Genomic DNA, 18,186 nt, shown 5'->3' on the forward strand with positions numbered 1-18,186 from the left:
ATTAACATTTAATTTACTCTCTCTCTCTCTTCTTTTTATATCTTCTAATGAAATTTATTTTAAGAAAAATACAAAAAGTCATACTTCAAATTATCATATTAAATTTTTCTTAATAAATGTGAAAACTTTTTTTTCCCTTATAATATGGGACGGAGGGATTATGTGTATATGTGGTACAACATAGACTTTGTGACAGTACCACATCATTTCTCTCAGTTTGGAGAATTAGCAAAATGCAAAAATAGCAAGCGATTCCGGCACATCATTTGGTTGGCAGTTAAGTGGAGTATATGGCGCACCCATAATAACATTGTTTTTAGAGGTGAATGTATTAATGTGTCTTCTATCGTGAACCATATTATTTACATATCTTGGCTATGGTTTATATGATGCAATGCTAATTTAGCTTTTTCTGATTGGTGTAACAATCCTTTAGTTTGCTTCCAACGCATCTAACGTGATTATCTTTGAATTGTAAAGGTTGAGTACCCCTTGTACTCCTTATAATAAATATAATAGCATTTGTAACAAATTTTGGATGCACTCAAGGCGTTTTCGATTTATGAGTAAAATAAATACTAATCCATCGAAATATAGAGAACCATTTAAAAGTTGACATCGCCAAACAAATGCTCTTTTACTATATGATGATGAGCTTCTATTTTTCATTATGAACATTCTAATAGTACAATAAGCTGCTTATAAATTTTATGGTTACAATTTTCGTAGAATTATATGAGCACCATATTGCGGTTGAAGCGTAATTACTGTAGCAGGGGCATGAGCATAGGTTGGTGAAAGTTCGAATGAGAAATGTTGTAATATCATTGCTATTGCTATCTTTGCTTCCAATAAGGAAAAGTTTTGTCCAATGCAAACTCTAGGACCCCCACCAAATGGAAAAAATGCATTTTTTCCATTTGTTGCTTTTAAAACACCTTCAGAAAATCTCTCAGGATTGAACACCTTAGCATCATCACCCCATAGTTCTATGTCATGGTGAACCAAAACTATCGATAAGAAGAGTTGTACTCCGGCAGGTAATGTTAGGTTTCCAAGTTTCAAATCTTTGTGAGCAGTTCGAGCTAGCGCGATTACCGGTGGGTATAACCTAAGAACCTCATGCAAAATCATGGTAACCTGTCTCAAAAAGAGGTATGTCAATTGTAAGTATCATAGTATATATTGTTTATTACGAATGGAAGAACAATACTTACAATCTTGAGATGACTTAGCCCATCAAAATCTGATTTTTTATTGCCGAAGACTTGCAATACTTCCTCCCTTGCACGTGCTTGCCAATCGGGGTACCTACTCAACAGCACCATTGTCCAAACAAGCAAAACTGAAGTGGTTTCTTGCCCTGCAAAGTAGAATAGCTTGCATTCCTCTATTACATCTTCAAGATTCATTCCAACATTGTTATTGTTGTCGTTTTCTTTCATTTCCTTGTGATTTGATTCCAAAAGTATTCCTAATAAATCGTCCTTAGTTGCTTCACCTGCCTTTAAAGCGATCTCTCTCTTGTTAATCATATCAGTAAGCGAAGCTTTAACATCTCTGTCAATTTCCTTCATCCTCCTATGTGTAGGAGTGGGAAGAAACCTTCAAAATAAACATACATAATAAATCTTGTAATTAATATGAATCGATTACTATTTCCTGAATGTTGTTCTTATAAAGTGAACTATTTACTTTGAATATACAGTACTATAAACTTTTGATTTTTTAATAAATCAATAGTTCTTATTACAAGCACATGTATAACAAATCATGTGTGGTACATGTGTTGAAATATTATCTTTTGGTTTTCTTACTTTACTATGTATCAGCTATCAACTTTAAAGATGTCATCGATGGTTTAGTGGCGAAGTTTAACTTTTGTCCATGATGCTCAGTAGTAAGAGTTTAGTCTCGTTATCTCAAGAGACATAGTTCAAAATCCCTCGAGTACAGTTGTAAAATAATCATTAGTGTATCTTTAACTAATAATTTATCCTTCGCAAATTTTATAAAACAAAACTATCAATGTTAATGACCACATAACACATTTCTATGATTGTCAATTGTATATATTAGTTGTTAGTTAATGTTTCCTGTGAGAAATATTTAGTGAGGCTAGTTATATACAATAAAACTTATTTCACCAGCTTAATCTTGTATTGATCAACAAGATTTTTGATACACAAATTAATCAATTACCTCCATCCAGGAATGTTAACTTTCATCATAACTGTTTTTGCAAGTTCAGCTTGCTCGATTTGAAGTTGAAATATTCTCCGTCCTTCTTCATAACTACTTCCAAATGCTGTTCGAGAAATAACATCACTTGCCAAGTTTTGAAGGAAAGGCCATACGTCCATTTCACACGATCCATCTGATGACAACATTGTCTCCCATTTGCTAATCAGATCATTGCAACTTTTGAAGAATATTGGTAACATGATCTGCGGCGTAAGAGATAAAGAGGAGTAAACATTCCTCAAGTAAAACTAAGCACATGTGCATTAATAAATAAAATCAAGTTTTTAACATGTTTTAAAACAGCGTGCGAGTCAAGGGAAACTTACCTTCAATTTTTCTAAATGGAATGCAGGATTTATTATCTTTCTGTGCTTGCTCCACTGCTCTCCCTCGAGACTTACAAGACCATTAACTAGTAACTTGAAAAGCGGATTCGCAATAGGCTTTCGGAAGTCGTAGATTTTGTTAAGTACATCTTTAATTAGCTCAGGATCTGTGATATTCACCCTTGGTGTTGGTCCAAACCATATAAAAGAATTCTTTCCTGCATACCAAATCATATCATTATGAAGCAGAATAGTGACATATCGGAAAGAGTAAATGTTGTAGGTCCAAAACAATGTTCAGAAACCTTATGGAAAGCATGATCAGTGATCACTATTACCATCATGAAAACTATGAATGTTAATGTTTAATATCAAACTTTGATGAACCAATAACATATATCAATTCGTTCCAAAGCAATTATTAGTATAACAAATACAATACAGATAACATGCATTTTATATATACATTCCTGAGTTGGAAATAACCTATGAAATATGAATATGATTCGGATTCGGTGTGATCCGGTGTCAGACACGTGTTGGTGTCGGACACTGACACGACATTGACACTTATAGTTACATTGAATTATGTCATTCTCTCCAATTATTATCGGTGTCAACGTGTCAGTGTCCGTATTGTGTCGGATGTCTGTGTTTGTGTCCATGCTTCATAGGAAATAACAATAAGAAGTTAGTTAGGATGAGTTTTATTATGTAGATAGTCTAATGCAATGCAATCGTAAGGTGATGAAGTATAAATATTTAGGTAGGTTAATTGACGAGATTTCGCAATAATTCGATGTTATTTTCTTCTGTTAGTTCCCTCTGCAAAGATTGTTAAAAACACAACTAGAAACTCTTTCTTCCATCTTGGAACTTCCTGTATTCTGTTTTTTTATTCCCCAAATCTTTATGATTTCTAGATTAACTGTATGTTTTTTTTTAACAGGCTAGATTAACTGTATGTAAATCGAGCTAGTGAAAGGAATGGTATTCTCTATATATGTACTAGATGATCTGTAGGATAGGATCCTAAGATGTTTAATACTTCAAAAAACCACATTGATCCTACACAATAGATTGGATGGATGTTGTGTAGTAGTGGTAATTAGGAGTGGCAAAACAGACCAATCCGCTGGCGCACCACTATCAACCTTTTTGAAAGGGGGGAGGCCAGACCAACATAGGTGAGCGTGCTGTAACTCCCACCTCACCTTGACACCCGACGGATTGAACCGTCAAAATAACGAAACTCAAGGTAACCCAACAATCATTACATAAGTTATTAAAATCTAAGTTTATTGGTTTGTAGCGAGAAAATATGCTAATGGCTGCAAAAATATTACTGACTAAGCATAAAATAACAGGTTAAATTGATTTTCCAGTGGGCTCAACCTATTTTGCAACTCTACTAGTAGTAGAGACTAAGCATTGCATAGGATTCTCAATAGCTCTTAGTTGCTGTCTGATCCTTTGCAACCTCTCCTGTGTTACAAATAATATAAAATCATTGATGTGGCTCTATCGTAACAGCTTAAGCTTTTGGAATAATCGGTTACTTCACATCCTAGTCTCTCAAGTGGAATCTGTTGAGCAGCCTAACTTAACACCGTAGTTATTTATTAAGTAGGTGACTTGAGTGAAACTAGTACAAGCCTCTTGTCACTCTCACAATAATTAAGTGGGGCAATCAAAACCAAGTAACTATGGAAAAATTGAATAATCATCATATGAATATCATGTAAAATTTAAATAAAAAAATAAATAAGATGGGAGAAATAAGAAGAGACATAGTACCATATTTTATAGCACTTTGTTGGATATAGGAATACACACGAGGAACAATATCATCAGAAAGATTCATGGGTTTAGACGTTGCTTCATTTCGCATCTTAAGAAGATCTTTTATGTCTCCAACTAAAAATCTATACGAATTCCCTTTTAAGTCCTTGTTCTCTTAGCAATTTTTCTAGCTTCTTTGGTTTTAACCATACCCAATTCAAAATCCTCCATGCCCATGTGAGAGTAAGTATCATCACGGTTAAAAGAATTATTGCTGTAGTTGCTGTAGCCATTTCTGTGTAGACTGTAGAGTAATTGATGGATGGATGAAAGAAATTATGGGAAGCTGATAAAAGAAGAAGGTTCACACAAATTAGTAGGGAAGGGTATTAAAAAATATGGTATATATGCTTCCACCTATATTAGAAAAGAATATACATAAAGTTTGGCACTTTTTATTTTTTTCCACTTTGGTTATTTTGTGTCTTTTATTCAAAATTTAGTAGAATATTAAAATGCTAAAAAAAATTTCAAGAAGATTCAAACCCTTGAACTTTTAGTTAACTTCTTATTACACTAGAACTTTGACCCATGCGGTGCATGGGTCTAATTAGGTGTAATATGTAATAATAAAAAATAAAATACAAAAATTCTAAGAGCATTTTCAATAAGAGTATAGGGAATTTCATGGACTAATTATTCTATATTTGTTTATGTGCTTATTTTATATTTTATATATTTTTTAAATAATTTTTGAACCCCATCGTTTTGTTTACTTATTAAAAAAAAATTGCTGATAACTAAAGGTTCAAAAATTGATGATAATTAAGGTTACAAAAAAATTAAAGACGTAATCAAGAACATAAACTTAAGTAGACATCCATAAATAAATAAAAATTGTGATTAATTCCGCCGTTCAAATTTATTGAAAACAGGGTTAACATATTAGGATTCCTAAATTCTTTCATAATTGAAGCACATGTTTTAGCGGTTAAAATGTTTTATTGTAAGTAAGAGATGCAGGTTCGATGACAAATCTGTATATTTTTAATATAAAGCTGCAATAAAAACAAAGAGAAAATGAGGGGAAAAAATTTTGGTTTAGGGTTAACTTATGTTAGCAAGCTTATAATATAAGAGATTATCGGTTTTTAATTGTTTAAATTGTGCAATGAAAATTGATGGTGCTTAATTGTCGTATGAAATCTTTCCTATGAAAGTTGATGGAGCTTAACACTTTGTGGACATAATTTAAATCACAATTGGTCTGCTAGTGCATATTATATCAATTGATCATCGGTTAATATTAAATCTGCAATATTAAAAACAAAATAATGAATGTGATTAGTGACATGACTATGGTTGTGTTTGGTTGTATTGCAAAAAAATTGATTTAGTAGAATTGAGTTTGATAATAACTTTTCAAATTACATGTGATAATAACTTTCCAAATCTTACATGATAATTATTCTCTAAATTTATGATCCGGTAGAAAAAAAATTATTGATCAGGAAAGACATAAAAATATTTCGCGATGAATAATATAGTCAACAATAATTTTGATATGATATACTTTTAAAATTGATGGTGCTTATCAATTATTGCACATAATTTTAATCATAATTGGTATAGTTGCCATAATGGTTGGAAATATTGCCTTGCATTGAAGGGTTACGGGTTCGAATCCTAGTCAAGACAAAATTGTATTATTTTTTAATAAAAATTGCAAGATAAAATGGAGGGAAAACATGGAAAACAAATTAGGGTTTAGAGTTTGCTTGTGTATACAAGCTTATAATATAAAAGATTGATTTAGTAGAATTGAGTTTGATAATAACTTTTCAAATTACACGTGATAATAACTTTCCAAATCTTACATGATAATTATTCTCTAAATTTATGATCCGGTAGAAAAAAAATCATTGATCAGGAAAGACATAAAAATATTTCGCGATGAATAATATAGTCAACAATAATTTTGATATGATATACTTTTAAAATTGATGGTGCTTATCAATTATTGCACATAATTTTAATCATAATTGGTATAGTTGCCATAATGGTTGGAAATATTGCCTTGCATTGAAGGGTTACGGGTTCGAATCCTAGTCAAGACAAAATTGTATTATTTTTTAATAAAAATTGTAAGATAAAATGGAGGGAAAATATGGAAAACAAATTAGGGTTTAGAGTTTGCTTGTGTATACAAGCTTATAATATAAAAGATTTACCAATAAGTCATATCAATTAATTTGATATATTTTTGTAATCAAAATATAATGAATATGAGTTAAATGCCTAATTGCAACCACAAAATCCCACTGTATTTGTTATTTCTCCCTTTTTTTTTTTATCTAAAAACTCCCACGATTTTTTTTCTTTTTATCTACAAATCCAATTTTTTGTATTTAACCCAAATTCAAATTACCTCACTTTATATTAATTTAATTTTTTTATTAGATAAAAATCAATTATTAACTGGGCATCGATATATCCTATACATATTTATTAACTGGGCATCGACCATCTGCCATGTTTTTTTAATAAGGTAGATTACACTTTTCTTTTTTTATCTACAAGTCCAATTTTTTGTATGTAATACCCTGATGACAGCCAATTATACGATGTTTTTAGTAGTAAATTAGAGTAGTTTTAATAGTAATTGAAGCCCAAAAGCAAGAAAATACCGGGAAAAGTGAAGTTACAAGACCCGGAAGCAAGAAAAGTGAAAAAACAGCAAAAAAGGGAGAAAATGTAATAAGGCAGCGCAACCATTGTACCCACGATGAATCTCGGCGTGGCACGATGAGAAGACGGTTTAATTGAAGAAAATATGCAGAAAATCTTTTCCATCGTGGCACGATGGTTTGTCATCGTGGCACGATGATGACTTGAAAAATACGCAGAAAATCCTGAGAAGATCTTCTATCGCACCACTATAGGATCCATCGTGACCACGATGAGGTGAAAATACAGGTCATCGTGGGCACGATGGGTGTGATGGATGCGCAGGAAAAGCCCAAACTCATCTGGAAAACTATAAATAGAGTCTCCTTCTTCCACTATTATTCATTCATAAATATTGAGACTTGTTCAATATTCACTCTAGAGTAGGAGAACTCTAAGGAGAAGGCAAGGAGGCCAATGAACTCGAAGGCCAACAAAGTTCTTTTCTTTCTTCTTTTGTAATTTATTTTTCCTAGGTTAGGTGGAGTCGACGAACTCCCTTACGAATGCTTGGTTTGTAATTTATATATTTTGGTTATAAATTCAATTGTTTCTACTATAAACTCTTTTATTGTCTGATTTTATATTTATTTTAATATTGATCACATTAGAATAAAATCTAAGGACCTAGTGGATATCACATAGGAAACGAAGTTACTAATTCCGAACGAAGGACGGTATGCTAGGGCCAACATGAGACCATTAAATTCAGTATCTGATATCTTAGTATAGGATTAGAACGCACGATATAATTTCTACCTTACAAAGTTGCTTCTGGGTAAGTGACTAGTTTTAGGCACACATGATAGCTTATGACACACGGAGTCACCAGGGTAATGATACCAAAGTTTAAACGAAAAAGTGGAACTTTGGGGCGATGATGCTTAAATAAAGTAAGGGTAACCTTTAACTTGGCATTGTACAAGTTGTAATAGAAATAGGAACATATATTGTTTCAAACCTATTTTCAACAGTCTAAATCCTAATAGAGAGAAAGAATTGAACAACCAAGCAGGAGTAAGGGAGGAATCCGACCACAATTAACCACCCCATGTGGTCACACACACACACTTTTTACTTTTCAGTCATTTAATTTAAGCATTTATTTCCTGTCATTTACTAATTACCCGCAAAGATACATTTTCAAAACAAACAAAGCGAATGCAACTACGATATTCCTAAGCGAAACTAGTAACCTTGGCACAATCCCTGTGGAGAACGATAAACTTACTACTTTATTACTTGATAGCGATTCTGTGCACTTGCAGAACCACCGTCAAACCCAAATTCAAATTACCTCACTTTATTTTTATTTATTTTTTAATCTAAGGCGTCTTTTTTGTAACAGCCTGTGGCCCCACCAACTTATGTGGTCCCGGCACTGTCACCTCACTCACGATATTCTCTACCCTCCTCACTAGTAGAATTTTTGCCTTCCGTGGGAATCGAACCACGTACCCTGGGGTTCAAGTACGTGTCCAATCGATTCCCACTACCAATTGGGCTAGTGAGGGGGGTAGAGAAGATCGTGAGGTGGCAGTGCCGGGACCACCTAAGTTGGTGGGGCCACGGGCCGTTATATGGTGTATTTGGAAGCAAAGGAATGATAAACTTTGGAATGGTATTGAGACTAGATCGGCTGCATCAATCATGCTGGCGCGCGACTCGTTGCATCAATGGCAGCTGGTGCGACAGAAGCAGCAACACATAGCTGCTGCCACAGGATCAGACAGCAGTGCAGGAACATTGGACAGCAGTAGCAGCATGATCAGGTGGAAAAAACCAGGCGCGGAAGAGGTAAAATGCAACGTAGATGCAGCAATTTTCAAAGATCATGGATGCTATGGCGTTGGTGTATATGTCTAAGAGGTGAGAACAGAGAGTTTATAGCAGCAAAAACAACTTGGTTCTATGGCCTTCCACAACCACAAGAGGCGGAAGCATGCGGTCTAAGAGAGGCGATAATTTGGCTTGGCGATCGTGGTTTAACGGTGGTGTCTATTGAACTTGATTGTAAGCTAGTTGTTGACGGCATCTCCCATAACATTGGTACCAATTCTGAATTAGGAGCCATTTTAAATTCTTGTAAAGCTTTACTTTCTATTTTCCCAAACTTTAAGATAAGTTTCGTTAGGCGACAAGCGAACAATGTTGTCCATATGTTAGCAAGGGCGTCATTATCTTATGTTCGTTCTCAGTGTCATGATCATATGTCATCTTGTATTGAACACATTACTAGTAATGAAATGAGTTAATTTGTTTTCTGTCCAAAAAAAAATTATATTCAAATAATTCGCCGTCCCATTCATAAATTTCTTTTTTTGAATATGAATAGGAAAATCGTTTGATATGAAAGAGAGATATATAAATTATATATCTAACATCTTCAGATTTTGATTAAAGTTGTGACACGTAATTCCGAAGCATTAGCGTACGAACCCTGCTTACCATTCCACATAATTTAGAAAAGTATTCCCTCACAAGTACAATGAAAACATAAAATAAAGTTACACGAAGATAATTTATTTATAATTCTACATACGAATGACACTATAATTTGTGTAAAATGATATGAGCCCCATGTTTTGGATTAAGAGTGAACACAGTTGTTGGAGCATGAGCATAGGTAGGTGAAAGTTCAAATGAGAAACGTTGTAGAATTTGTGACAAAATAATCTTTGCTTGTAATAAAGCAAAGTTTTGCCCAGGGCACACTCTAGGACCATAACCAAATGGGAAAAAAATAACTTGTCCCTTTGTTGCCTTTGCAATTCCTTGGGAAAATCTTTCTGGATTGAATTCTGTAGCATCGTCACCCCAAATATCGCGATTGTGGTGAATTAAGAGTATCGGTAGAGAAACATGTACCCCCGCTGGTAGGAAAATATTTCCAAGTTTTACATCTTTGCGAGCTACTCGATTGAAGTAAATTGTAGGTGGGTATAACCTTAGTACCTCATAGAGAATCATTGTTACCTATGATACAAAAAATTTATAATAGGAATTAAGACCAAAAAATTATCGTATATATTTTGAAGTAAAATATTTTCAATCACCTGACCATTAAGTTATAGCGCAAGTAGTTGATGCGCAAAGTGTGCGAATATTGTAAGCCATACCTAAGTTCGATTTCTATAATTGATAACAAAAATTCAATCAAGTGAAGTTAACCATACGATGCTTACTATTTTTAGGCGACTTATCCCGTCATTGTTTGGCATTTGATTGCCAAAAACTTGCAAGACTTCCTCCCTAGCGCGTGCTTGCCAATTAGGATATCTACTCAACAATATCATTGTCCAAACAACTAGAACTGATGTGGTTTCTTGTCCTCCAAGGTAGAATGCATTGCATTCCTCAAGTACTTCTTGGTCACTCATACCAGCATTCTTATTGTTTCCATTTTCTTGTATTTCTTTTTTATTTGATTCCAAAAGTATGCCTAATAAATCATTGTTTAGGACTTCACCATCCATCATTGCTTTCTTTCTTTTGTTGATTATTGCCCTTAGTGATGCTTGCATATCTTTATCAATTTTTGTCATCCTCCTATGTGTAGTTGTTGGTAGATACCTACAAATACATCAAATATATGTTAGCAATGTTCTAAAACAATATGTAGATATTACATCATGTTTTGGACCTTGAATTTTATTTATGTTTTGGTCCCAAATTTCTATAAAAAATTAAATTAAATTTTACCTCCAACCCGGAATATAAAAATTGCGCAATATCATAATAAGCTTGGCTTGTTCTTTTATAAGTTCAAATATTCTTTTTCCTTCTTCATAACTACTTCCAAACGCTGTTTTAGAAATGACATCACATGTCAAAGTTTGAACGAAAGGCCTCACATCAATTTCAAATTTCCCATCTGAAGACATCTCTTCCCATTTGCTAATCATTTCATCACAACATTGGGAAAATATAGGTGACATAATCTGCATAATATGAAAACATAACAAAGGTGATAAAGGTTAGTTCTTGCTTAATTAACATGCTACTAAAAGATTGAATTAGCAAAAAAATATGAAAGACGGGAAAATTGGTCTACAATTTTGTCACTAAATTTAATATCGAGCGAATTGGAGATAACAAAAAATATTTTTCGTCTTTGATTTCTGTCACTAACTTAAAAATTTTTAGTATACATACTACTAAGTTATAAAAATCCTAACCAACAACAAAGTGAATCAAATTAGTACTTATCTAACCTTCAATTTTTCGGAGTAGAAAGCGGGACTGATAATCTTTCGATGGATCCGCCATTGCTCACCTTCATAATTTGCAAGTCCTGTGCCCAATAGCTTGAAAAGGGGACTCAACTTAGGTTTCACAAAGTCATGCATGTTGTTGAAGATTTCCTTAATTTGGTCAGGATTTGTAATGATCACTTTTGCATTTGGACCTTCCCATAAAAAAGAATTCTTGCCTACACATGATTTTTGTTATATATCTTCTTTTTTTTTTAAAAAGCAAACATATATACAATTATTGACCTAAGTCAAACAAGTTTGAGAGTTGAACTAAATGATGTGATTTTCTTATTTAGTACTTGTAACATAGAGCCGTTAAAAAAAAAACATATAGAAAGAAAATTAGGTAATATGACATTATAAGTTCTTTCCACACATATTAACATTTTCATCAAGTAGAATCATACAGTCAAATTATTATACAGTAAAATAATCTTAGTTGTCGATTTAAATTGGATGATTCAAAGTTGTAAATGCGTCGCGCAATTATAACGGGAAACCCACTTAGGGTTGGTAGAGTTGTGTTGGCTTGGGCCCTTGGAGTATGCTCCTCTCAAGGTCTCAGGTTCAATTCCCACTGGTGCCAATTTCGGTGGACTAAGTCCATACAGAGCAAAAAAAACTCTGACTTTAAATGGGCCCCGCAAGTGGGCGGTGGGATTGATCTCTTGGATTAGTCGGTCCTAAAGCCGGATACCAAGTTTAAAAAAAAAATTATAACGGGAAACCCAATCCCCATAAACATCCCTACTGGCAAGCCTGAGCATTATTATATTAACAAAGTGAAAAGAGGAAATATGTAATCTTTAATTAAAAAGCCTCAATTGATAATATTCGATGCTAGAGAAGATAAAAATATTGAAGATCCTAATAATAGTGGGGAATTAAAGATGTGTACCAAATTTGTGGAAAATATGATGAATAAATGTGAAGACATGTGGTGTGACATCTTTATCATCTGAGAGAAAATTAGTGAATATTGGAGATTTTGCATTTTCCATCATCAACTTAATCATCTCCTTTGTGTCTCCAACCAAAACCTTGTATGGATTTCCTTGAAGGCCTTGTGCTCTCAACACTTTTTCTTGTCTCTTTGGCCTTAACCATAGCCAATTCAGGATCTTCCATCCCCATAGAAGAACCAAAGGGACCACTATGAGACAGCATGTTGTAGTTGTAGAAGTTATCCCCATATCATTCACTTTTAGGAGTGAATATAGATCTAGGAAAGATCTAAGTTATCCCAAGGAAAGAGTGCTATATATAGATCTAGGAAAGATTTAAGGATAAAATAATGCTAGGAAATAGGAACAACTTGGTAGACAACTTTTTAGACAACTTTAACTACTATACACTAGTTTATACTCCCCCGGCCTCATATATAAACAAAAATTATTTTTTTAGATTCATTCAAAAAAAGATGTATCTTGTCTATAATTTGGACTAGATACATTATTTTTCTAATAAATTTAAAAAAGTAACTTTTGCTTATATATAAAGTCGGAGGGAATACTATACAATATTTAAAGAATAGTAATTAAAATTGTCTACAAAAATTGTCTACCAAATTGTTACAATAACATTTCTCTACTTAATATGTACACAAGCTTCGCTTAGTATTTTCTTTTTAAAATTAACTTTTTTTTATTTTGATATATAAAAATAACAAAATTATTATAACCTCACACATATAATTGAAAGAGTCGGAATTCGAACTCATATTATAATGTCCAGTCTAATAATTCCGAGATTGTTTTATCGGTTGAACTAATTATTAGCATCACTTTTATCGATGATAATTTAATTTTATCGGTTGGTACTTTTAAATTTTTATTCCAAATCTCACCTGTTCCACTTCCATGTTGGCATCCGTATATTAGGATAAAAAAATTGAACATTTCGATATTGATATTCAGTAGACAAAATTTAATATAATATACTCCCTCCATTTAAAATATAAGAATTAGTTTGACTACTGCATATATGTTAATGCATAATTTTTATCATTAATATCTTTAATTGTCTATAACTAAAAATTATAAAATATTGTTAAAACAATATAAATGAATAATGTTATTTAGTCAAAATAACTCTTGTAAAATGAGACGATGGAGTACGTAATATTTTAATAATGATTTATTATACAAAATACTACTAACACCTATAAAAACTCCAAACAAGTTTAACTTAAAAAATTCTACAGCGGGGTTCACGTTCTTCTTTTCTATTCAATTCAATCTTTATGACGATTATTTACTCCATCTATCCTAAAATAAATGACTTTTAACATGATATATTATTCATATGATTTCTTTTGACCCTATTTTTCTACTAATATTTATATGCAAATATTATTATATGATATTGTTTGATTTGTCTCGATGAATATTTTTAAAATATACAACTTTTATAATTTTTAATAATACATAACAAAAGATATTAACTATTAAATATATACATTAACAAACATAACTGTGATCAAACAAATCATTTATTTTGGAACGGAGGGAGTATGATTTTGGGAGCAGGAACCGAATTACACTTGACACATCTTTTATTTAAAATTCACCACGTGTCGTTCCACTTATTACTTAATTAGAATCTCATCTTTTGATTCAAAATCCAATATTTTCTTTGAATTTGGAGCTTGTGAGAGAAGAATAAACAATTACTAGTAATATGATAATATCGAACATGTAACATTTTCCTTTTTATATAAAGGATTTTTCTTTTTTTAAAAAAAATGTTGTGGCTTAGTCAACTAATTACTACCTCTGTCCTTAATTATAAGAGTTTGTTTGACAAAAATATATTTATTCATTTATCTTGTTTTGACCGTATTTTTATAATAATATATAAATGTAAATATTACTACCTCCGTCCCTAATTATAAGACCCTATTTGACAAAAATATACTATTCATTTATCTTGTTTTGACCGTATTTTTTTAATAATATATAAATGTAAATATTAGCATATAAGATCTTGTTCAATTTGTTTCGATGAGTATTTTCAAAATATTAAATTTTTATAATTTTTACTAATAGACAATTAAAGATATTAGTGGTCAAAATTGTGTATTGACATACGTGTAGTGATCAAACAGAGTCTTATAATTATGAACGGATGTAGTAGCATATAAGATCTTGTTCAATTTGTTTTGATGAGTATTTTCAAAATAGACTTAATTAGTAAAATGGTCCCTTAAAGACATTTTTGGTTTCAGATTGATCCCTTAAAGAAAAAAAGTCTGAATAGGTCCCTTAAAGAAAAAAAGTTCCGAATAGGTCTCTTAAAGACATATTCGTTAATCAGTTTGGTCCCTAAAAAAAAGATCTAAATAGGACCAAATTGATTAACGGAGATGTTTTTATAAAGGACCTATTCGGATCTTTTTTTCTTTAAGGACCTATTCAGGCCTTTTTTCTTTAAGGGATCAATGTGAAACCAAAAATGTCTTTAAGGGTCCATTTTACTAATTAAGTCTTCAAAATATTAAATTTTTATAATTTTTACTGATAGACAATTAAAAATATTTAGTGATCAAAATTATGCATTGGCGTACGTGCAGTGATTAAACAAGTCTTATAATTAGGGACGGAAGTAGTATTATTTGATAAAAGAAAATTGTAAGATAACATTTATGTAAAGTATTGTTCGACAAAAGATTCTACCTTGGATAAAAATGTGAAGTTAATCAACTCATATGTATTATTATTACTCTGGGTCCAATGTAAAGGATTACTCCGATTGTCATCTCGTAACCCAAATTTTTTAATGAATTTCATATCTCTTGGTGTATGATTTGCATCACCTAAATTATTTGATCAAATTAATTGTTGGATCAGAGATTCAGAGGCAGTATTGTATTTTGATACTTTTCATTCAACATCTCAAATAGTTCCAGTTTTTTTTGTACTAAAACTGAGAACAAACAATTTTAAAGTGGGGTTCACGTCCCTTTTGGGTTTTTTTCTATTATGATTGTGTTGGAAAAAAATGGGAAAAATGTTACTTCTTTCTTTTCCTTTGGTTTGAGTATACGCAACAAAAGCCAAGCTTAATAATAATAATAATAATAATAATAATAATAATAATAATAATAATAATAATAATAATAATAATAATAATTGTTGTCTTTTTTATAAGGCGAAAAGAATCTAGACATCAGGGGACAAAACAATCTTCGCCTATGTCCTCTTGCAATATCTCCTTATTATATTTAAAAAGAAAAAGATATATATATATATATATATATATATATATATACAATGACTGAGAGGACATAAAGCTTAACCCAGTGAGTTCGAGAACCGTGAAACAAAACGACTAACTTCTAAATAATCCTAAAAGACAAAATAGAAGTAAGGTGAATGAACCGACCGTCAACACGGGAGAGGTTCACGTACCCAATACTTGTTGCACCAAGCAACAAGCGATAATGGTTTTTTCAAGGTAACAGTCCGAAATCAAAGAAAGACACGAATATTAAGATAGACCTAACCCAAATAGGCAATATGAAATCTCTCTATCAAACGCTGAGGAAAAAGTTTTGTTGCAAATCCAAATAACCTAAAACCAGTTGAAAGCCAAATCGAGGAATGGTAAATCAATGAACCTAGACACCACCAGCAAAAGAATCACCAATTAAAACAGACAGAAACCCTGTTATATATATATATACTCTTGACGAAGAAGTCAGGAGGTAGTTTAAATACCAATACATGTATTTAAACATTAGGTTAAATTAGTGTTTTTGTCCCTTAATTTTTTTTTTCGGATTCATATTAGTCCCCTAATTTTTTTCCCGTTCCTTTTTAGTCCCCTAACTATGTTCCGTTAGTCAGTTTTTATACTTTTCCATCAATTTTAAACCAAAATCATTAAAAATCAAGAACATTTATTTTTTTTCATCAAAACATTTAGGTTAATTAAGGGACCACTAAACATCAAGTTGAAGAATGATGATTGATATATGATTGATTTCTAGATAAAAAAAAGATGTATAAGACAAGCAACATTTACAACAAGAACAAGAAATGAGTCTATGTTATTTTATTCTTGGACGGGCAATGAGATAAGGGATAAATTAGTTAGGTCCAATAAGTCCAAAAGTAACAAAGCCCAATTAAAATGATCCATGAAGACCCAGTAGGCGAGATGGCGAAACTACCTGACGTGACGAGATGAAGCAACGTGGCGCCAACTAGTCTTGAATGATGAATCATATCCAAAATATCTTCTTCTTCCAAATGGTCAACTGCTTAACTTCACGTGGAAGAAATCATCACCCCCATAACCTCCATAGTTTGGGGACGAAGGAAAAGATAATCACCCCTATTCTTACGCTGGTTCGCCGAAGAAGACGGTGGTGGCAGAAGTTCTAGAAGATCAAACTTGGAGGAGAAGAAATCTGTAGCCTATAAATAGCTACATATTTTTATTGTAGAGAGAGATATATTTTTTCAGTCATTCTTTGATAACTCATGTAACATTATTCTCATATATCTAATAATATAACCCCCTTTGAGTGTTCACTAGAACAATATTCTTCATCAAAATCATTAAGAAATGTGTTATTTTTGCGACCAAGATGAAATTGAAAAGAAAAGTATAAGGGACCAAATTAACACTAATTTAGCTTAAATATTAAGTTGCTGCTATATTGTTTTGTTAATATGTTTTGAACACGTGTTTTAATTTTTTATTTTATTTTTGAGGAACTTGTGTTGGACTGTTCAAAACATACCTCGATGAAATTTTTAATTTTTTGAAAAGCCATACCAAATTTTATTCAAATCAAGAATACAGATGATACAAGGTGTACACAATTATTTTACGGAGAGAATAAAGCACCAACACCGAAAATCCACTAAAAAAAAAAAAAAAACCTAAAATAGAATCAAGAGCTAGCCACTGAAAACCTTTTTTTTAAACAAAGCTACTCAAAACCTAACATTGATGTTCCAAAAAAATAACATGACTTGAACACTTCCGGGCCAAAGTTCCTTTGTTTCATTTTCTTTTCCTAATTTCGGTGTCTTGAATTACTTATCAAAGGGGTGGCTGAAATCAAAGATGAGGTTACAAATCATTTTTCTAAACACTTTGAGGAGGAGTGGAGCAACAAACCTTTCTTGCAAGGTATCGAATTTAACACCCTCTCAGTTGAAGACAATGCTTATCTTTTAGAACCTTTTGATGAAGAAGAGGTTAAGGAAATCATATGGAGTTGTGATGGTAACAAGAGTCTAGGCCTTGATGGTTTCAACGTCAATTTCTTAAAAGCTTGTTGGTCGATTGTGAAACACGATGTGATGGCTTTTTAAAGAGAATTTTACGAATTTGCTATTTTGCCTAATTAAAGCTCTTACTGCTTCCTTCTTGACTCTTATTCCTAAGAAGGATCATCCTCAAGATTTATTTGATTATCGTCTTATTTTCCTAATAGGGAGCTTGTACAAAATCTTGTCGAAAATTTGGGCTAACAGGATGAAAAGAGTTTTAGGGAATTGATCTCAAACTGTCAATTGGCATTTCTTCCTCATAGACAGATTTTGGATAGGGTTGTGGTATTAAACGAACTTATTGATCTTGCTAAAAGAAGAAATGATGATTTTTTATTGTTTAAAGTTGATTTTGAACGAGCTTACGACACAGTTAGTTGGCGTTTCTTGGAACGTATGATGATTAAGATGGGCTTTGTTGAAGGGCGGTTAGAATGAATGAGAGCTTGCATCTTTGAAAGCTCGATGTCCATATTTGTTAATGGTAGTCCCACTAGCGATTTCAAGGTTGGTAGAGGATTACGTCAAAGTGATCCCTTATCTCCTTCTTTGTTTCTGATTATT

The 18,186-nt window shown here is 32.2% G+C and overlaps 2 protein-coding genes and 1 pseudogene across 2 annotated transcripts in view; all 3 read right to left on the reverse strand.

Moving 5' to 3' along the window:
* LOC123894994 (cytochrome P450 72A68-like) overlaps positions 1-18,186 on the reverse strand; it is an 81,181-nt gene that overhangs the window by 34,262 nt on the left and 28,733 nt on the right. The window lies entirely within an intron of this gene.
* LOC123894997 lies at positions 527-4,743 on the reverse strand (annotated as a pseudogene).
* On the reverse strand, positions 9,506-12,686 carry LOC123894993 (11-oxo-beta-amyrin 30-oxidase-like). The gene is made up of 5 exons (XM_045945157.1): positions 12,234-12,686; positions 11,294-11,511; positions 10,782-11,020; positions 10,265-10,652; positions 9,506-10,055 (listed from the first exon to the last, which is right to left on the reverse strand). Exons 1-5 carry the CDS (start codon positions 12,526-12,528, stop codon positions 9,630-9,632), a joined length of 1,566 nt encoding a protein of 521 aa, XP_045801113.1. The 5' UTR covers positions 12,529-12,686; the 3' UTR covers positions 9,506-9,629.

This window comes from Trifolium pratense, linkage group LG7 (assembly GCF_020283565.1).
Source record: "Trifolium pratense cultivar HEN17-A07 linkage group LG7, ARS_RC_1.1, whole genome shotgun sequence".
Lineage (NCBI taxonomy): Eukaryota > Viridiplantae > Streptophyta > Magnoliopsida > Fabales > Fabaceae > Trifolium > Trifolium pratense.